This window comes from Hypomesus nipponensis, chromosome 10 (assembly GCF_054491055.1).
Source record: "Hypomesus nipponensis isolate SF chromosome 10, ASM5449105v1, whole genome shotgun sequence".
In the NCBI taxonomy this organism is placed as follows: Eukaryota; Metazoa; Chordata; class Actinopteri; order Osmeriformes; family Osmeridae; genus Hypomesus; species Hypomesus nipponensis.
In genome coordinates, this window is record NC_140370.1 from 2,888,288 (window position 1) to 2,895,000 (window position 6,713).

The following is a 6,713-nucleotide window of genomic DNA, read 5'->3' on the forward strand; positions in this document are numbered from 1 at the left end:
CTACTGTAGCGTACTGTAAATGTGCTGTACTGTTGTTGAAAGATTGCTCATCGCGACTGACAGACATTGATGTTGAATACACCCCAAAGGTAACGCGTACTTGGTGTAGGCAACACTTCCTGGTGAATTTGTCGTCGAAGCCGTAGACTTGAAATTAACAACTAGCCTGCGTTTCAGATAGAGATTAACAATGCACTTTGAGACATTAAGGTCCGTCTTGTTGAAATGAAAGAAATCTGAACATCCAACTTGATCCAGAAAATGGGAAGCCCCGTGATGGAGTCCAATAAGGACTCAAAGAAAACGCCAAAGAAAAAGAGAACACTACGGATAAACATGCCGGTAAATTAATGTGGTATACAATATTAACAGTAACAACTATATTTTACTATTTCGACAAAGCATAATTCCAGATGATTGTTATGTTGATATTACTATTGCGGAACATTGTGCAATGTTAAGGTATGCGCAGTTGCGTAAATACGCCACAGCACTTTTATTTGAGCATCAGTAAGTAATAAGCGAGTTTTGAAAATTAGAGATAATGCTATAGCTACATGATCTCTCATTTTCAAAACTCGTTTTTCATGTAAAACTGTTCAGCCCCTCGAGTGTATGCAGCATGACGTGATACAGTACGACATACCTTTCCCTCCATAGAAACTGACAGCATACAATTAATAGACTAACGATCAGCATATGTTTCTGCGGCAGACTCCCATGAAGAAGATTCAGCTTGTCTAACACATTATTTGCACAAGACTGACATTCAAACAGACCAGTGTATGGTGATGTCCAAGGAATAGTCGTCTTGTTTTGAGGCCCTATAATAACGTCAAGGGAGCAAGTGCTAAAACTGTTGAAAATAGTAAGAAAGGTTTCAGTATACTGAAACTATTTTTTATGGTATTACATAAAGTTTTTTTCGTTCAACAACACAGCATTATTGTTCTCTGTCAGTTGTGCATGAAGTGAAGTAATACAACCTTCAAAAGGGTCGTAAATGGTTCCTTGGAAGAAAAGAGTTTGCCTTTACGCATGCTGCTAGAGACTCGATGTTTACCAATGAAAAGAGGAAGGCCAGGAAACATCTGGTAGGAAACATGCAGCTTTGAAAAAACACTCAATTATGAGTCATTGTGGCCAGAGTTACTATGGGCAACTGAAGTCCAGATTTATTACAATTGGTTTTATTGTCCTTTTTCATATTTTCGTCAAATTTAGCATATTTCTGATTGGGTTTGCTTAACCATTCCCCCAGAAAGGAGACAAAGAGAGAGACCGGGGTAAACATGAGAGATAAAAAACAAATATTGAAATCATGTGTAATTCAGAAGAAACGTCCCTTGAATATAAAGAGACCGGATGACAAGGCATTATTATTGTCATCAATTTGGACTGTGCATCACATGTTACTGTGGATGACATCCACAACATCCCAGCTATCACATGCCCTCAGACCTGGTACATCAACCAAACATTTAAAAAGTGTCACCTTTCCGTGCTAGCGTACAGAAAGGCGTACAGAAAGGCGTGTTAGTGCAACTAAAGTACTTTTCTTACTGCAGGTCACAACACAAATGCAAATTCAAATGACATGGGTCAAGTTGGGTAAAAAATGATGATTTAGCCAGCTCAACTCCTCCTGTTCTAGTCATTGCTCGTCCTTCAGGGTGAAGCACATGCCTGAGGCAGATTGTAAGCACAGATAACAAAAGGAATCAAAAGGAAAAAAATTGACCAACCCAGGTTGCCAGAGATGTGGCTTCCATTGCATGGTTAGAAAAGCATTGCTGCCTGTCATGACATGCATACCATTAGGTATAAATAGTGCTATTTCCTGCATCAGAATGATCTATCTCTCTCTATTTCTCCCTCCCTGTCTCTCTCTTTATCTTTGTGTAATGGTGTGTGTATATTTGTCTGTGTTTGTGTCTGTGTGTGTATGTATGTGTGTGTGTGGGTGTGCATGTAGGACTTCAGTGCTTTTACTTCCCCCCAGCTAGACTGTGAGACTGAAACCTCTGACAAGGATGGCACAAGAAAGGTAAACTATCTTGTCATTAGTATCTTGCTATGTTTTTGTTGAACCCAACATTTTGCTTGTGTCTCCTCAATACCATCTCACTGTTGGCATGACAGTTTTTTCACCTCCTGCAGACTTATTTGTGATCAGATGAGTCTATGGTGGTACAGTCCATAGCTCTATGTTTTGCATTTTCTTGCAACCATCCCAGACTGCCTTACGATAATAACCCACCCACTCTGGCTAGCCTGGGATCATGTACAGGAAATGTATCCTAGTAATGCTTTCTTCTTCTCTGTTTACTGTTTTGACTGTCTGAGTTAACCTAATCCTGTCTCAAGACCCAACTTTGTCTCAATAATTTTTTCGAAGTATTTCCCATGGTTTAACTCCTCCCCATTTGAAGTTGTAAAAGAAAACACCTATGTAATGTGGGCTTATGGAGGAAGTTGATTGGTCTCCAGATAAGCCAATTTTTTTGTTGTTGTTTTGCTTGCCTTACACGGTCTAGCACAACCCTTGAAGGAGAATTAGTTGAAAACAGAAGAGTTACAATCTGGTTTGTATCTCCTCAGATTTTGGATTGGTTCAAAAGAAGCAGGGAGCAGGGCCAGGGTTGAACTAGTACCTACAGTAAAACATAGTGGTAGCTCGCTATGAGAACAGAGTTGAGATCCATTGAAACATTATTGATTACAGTTTTTCACAATTGCTAAAACAAATTTCTTGAAACAGTCACCCACTTTCTCAAAACTGTAAACGCAAAACCTCATCTTCAAGCACTATTTACAAAACCTCTGAATCCTCTTGCAAAATGAAACTTTTGCCTCAAAACAGATTTATCGTGCTCAAAATCAAACACTGCTTTCAAAACATAAACAAAGTGATCAAAATTAAAATCACTATCAAGTAAACAATACACAAAAAAATAGAAAACACATGGTTCAAAACATATAGGTCTCAGGGAGAACTGAGATTACATAAACAAATTTCATATTTATCCGTCATTTTCTTTTGATGAACAAAAACATGTTCTATCATAGTGGCTCAAAGTGATCAGAAATGTCTACTCTGCTTTGCTCTTTGCAATTGTTTTACTCTTTCTCCTCCTTTTACCCTATACAGTACTGTACCCTGCATCTCACTACTCACAACTCACTCTTGTTCTTTGTTGATATGAACCTGCAACCAGTCGAAATCTTTTGAGCAGTCAGTACAGTTACTGTAACAAATGGAAAGCACAATGTTCAGGGCCAATTGGTTCATTGTACGGTATACAGCCTACAATGCACTGTACTACAGTATACAACACTACAGTAAAAGGGACAAAAATCAAAGGAGTAAACATGTGATCAATGTGCTTCTTCTTGTCTTTGGGCTGGGTTAGGCCAGAGCACTTTGTCGACTTCACAAGCAATATTTTCCCACCTTCAACCTGTTTGTTCTCTGAACTGGCTTATATTGGCTGTGTCACATGATTTGAAACAAGTGAAATCTATTTTGAGTGGTTTTGTTTAGTGAATGACATGTTTTCTCTATTTGTATTTGATTGTTGCCATTTGTGTTTACCAGTATGGATGAGATTGTGCTTTAGAGTGCAGAATGTGTTTTAAAAATGTGTTTAGAGTTTTGCTGAAAATTCTAAGTGAGATCTGCAAATTGTGTTTTACCATGTGAAATGGTTTAAGCCAGGTATTGACAACAGACAGGCACAATTAGCTACATGACTTCAGGCAACTTTATTCAGCCAATGGATTTTAGTGTTTTAGCAATTGAGCAAACTGTAAACACTTGAGTGTAATCATATGTGGAAACAGCTAAAGAGAACTTAATTGAACTGAATTATGATTTAAACAACTCTGGACCCTTGCCCCCTGCCTGATTGTAGACTAGAAACGCCCACAACACTAAATAGTGATAAATCACTTCTCATCTACAGTGTTTTTCTCTCTCAACACCACAAGTGCGTGGTGGAGCCCCTGGTCTCAATGGCTGTCTTCACAACACACTGCTTACTTCAAATAGCTTCATATGCATATTGTATGCCGTGCAGTAGGTGCTACTGTATTCAGTAGGTGGGTCTGCAGTATTGTTTGCAAAAATCTTTATACTTTCCAGAATAAGTAGCAACCCAACCTACAGTATATATGCAGCCACTAATCCGTAATGCAGGTGATCCTTAATTCATGGTGTTGTCCATCTAAGGCACTGTTTTCACATACTATAAAACGTTTCACATACACAGAAATGCCCCTTCTACAGGAACGTTGAATAAGAATTCAGACCCAGCCTCTGACATCTTTCAGTTAAAGATGTCATGTGGACACTCATTTATTTGTAGGAGGTTAGACTGTGTGTCATGTTTGGTTTTCAGTTAGCTCCACAGTGATGAAGTGAGCCATATAGTGAGCTGGAACGAGCATGACTGTGTACATAACATTAGCATGGACAGCACTTACTGTAAGATTGTGCAGCGTCAAATTGATTAAATAGAGTGCAGCTCTGTTCCTCTGCCGTTGGACTACGTTTTAAGCTTGGCAGACATATTGACTGTTTCTGTCCAAGATTTCAAGAGTGTCTGTCCCTGTGAACAGTGAGGACTGAGAGTTCAGTATCAGCCCGTCTTGTCGGACAGCTGGGACCAGCTAGAGGACAGGCATGGTGGCCCTCTGACATCTCACAGAGGCTGTTCACCCCCTCTCCCCTTAGACCTCAAAAGGTTGGTCATGGTGGGGAGAAACCCTGTGTAATTTCCCAGCCCTCACTAATGACCAGCACCCCTCACCAAGGCTCACCAACCAACCAGACCAAACCACCAACCCCCAGCTTGGGTAGCAACATTTGTTTTCAGCTACCTGCCCGTCCTTTGATGAACATTGATGCTTGATGCTGTAGAAACGTTTCCATCATTAGTATCAATATGAATATAAGGCATCTATTCTTCACTACACCCCCCCCCCCCCACCCTCTCTCACACTCTCACTCTGACTCTCTCTCAGGGTGAAGTCAGCCGCTCTGCAAGCCCAAATAAAGGACTATTTTTAAGGGATTCTGCCGGTGCCAACCAAGCCTCCAGGCCCATGCCTGATGCTGTTCACCCCAGGACCAGCCCTGGCTCCCCTAAAACCATCTTCCCTTACCGGTCCCACCAGGACCCATCTCACCAGGACTCGTCACCCAAGTCCCCCCACCGACTGAGCTTCGGTGGTATTTTCCGCTCCTCGTCCAGCTCTGGCCCTGCCAGCATCAAGTTATTTTCAAGAAATAAGAAAGGTAAGCATCTTGGAGCAAAGCATGCTATCTACAAGCTACCGATTCAGCAGTTCACTGTGTCTTACCCTGTCTTAGTTCAGAAAGAGACATTTTGTTCCTGTACGAGATGTCGTTTCTGTACTGATATACTTCTTACGAAACTGAATTTGATGCGTGATGAATGTACAAAATACAGCTTATAATAGTGACAAACACCATGCACATAATAATCACCCCATCTTTCAAAAGTCTGAGGTAACTGGGGTTTCCTGTGACCTACATTCACATGCTTCATTGTTTTTCTCAGAGACTTCTGTTATGCAGTGCACGTCTGTGCACTTAATAAATGAAGACATTTAATAGGAAGTATGCTGTGTTTTTGTAGTTTATATTTGAGCACAAATCATGCCTAAGTCGGAACCTTTGTACCAGTTATAGAACAAGCAGTGAGAGGGGTCTGCTTAGTTCAGTCATAACTCACCTTGAACATCCTGACTGTGTATACACTCCAACTTCCTCCCTAGGATGTTTCCTAAGAGAAAACACAGGTGCAAAGGTAGGTTGGGGAAGGTAATACAATATAATATCGAAAATATATTTTAGTTGGTGAAAAGTGCAATTTTCTTCAGCATACTCAGCTTTGACAACATAAGTAATGTTGTTTTTGTTCAAATATTGTCCTTATCCAATCAAAAACCATAGTACCTAAAGGAGAATGATCCCATTTGTGTGCTTTATTAATGCAGCACTTACCTAATTCCACTCACTAAATGTATGTTAATAGATAAACACCTACACACAGTTACAGTAGGTTTCTCCCATGTGTCATACGCTATGATGGAAGCAGCCATGTGCTGCTACACAACATGGCCAAGAGCTTTCTCAGGGTGATAAAGTAGAAGAGAAATGTTGAAAAAATGTAATGTTCCTCATTCTAAACTTATTACTCAATTATTATTATTCAATTATTATTATCATATCAATTATTCAAACTACCTCCTCCAGGAACAAGAGAATGGGACTTTTACATAAACAAAGAGTAGCTTATTTTACTTAAATTCCTCTGGTTGTGGACTCCAAAGTCAGTTTGTCAAATTAAAACACATCAGTTATCCTTTTAGGACTGACTGGACAGGACTACATTGTTATTTAGTTGCACATGACTAATGTTTTGGAGGCCTACTTTAGAACCAAATCTAGATCCCTGCTAGAACAGAGACCTTTTTGTGATGAGCTAAGTGGGTTTCATTCCTAATATTCCTTAGTACGTGGGTAGTTGATTAATACCTAATGACACCTGACCAGATTCTACACCAATATACTTTACCTCTACTGGGATCATGTTGAAGTAACTGAAAAAGTGAGTCATTTTCCTTGGCTCATATTGACCTATTCTTCTTAGTAGGCTTGGAGGGTGGAAAAGAAGAGCTTGGGC

General features: G+C 40.0%; 1 protein-coding gene across 2 annotated transcripts in view; it reads left to right on the top strand.

Annotated features, from left to right (window-relative positions):
* Window positions 1-47: 47 nt before the first annotated feature.
* LOC146270822 (5'-AMP-activated protein kinase subunit gamma-1-like) overlaps window positions 48-6,713 on the top strand; it is a 20,218-nt gene continuing 13,552 nt past the window's right edge. For both annotated transcript variants that reach the window (XR_014767189.1, XM_084708333.1), the window contains exons 1-3: window positions 48-342; window positions 1,976-2,047; window positions 5,026-5,299. Coding sequence is in view for 1 of the 2 variants with exons in the window: in XM_084708333.1 (XP_084564459.1) it covers window positions 262-342; window positions 1,976-2,047; window positions 5,026-5,299 (427 nt within the window). In the remaining variant the exon portion in view is untranslated. The remainder of the gene's footprint in view (window positions 343-1,975; window positions 2,048-5,025; window positions 5,300-6,713) is intronic.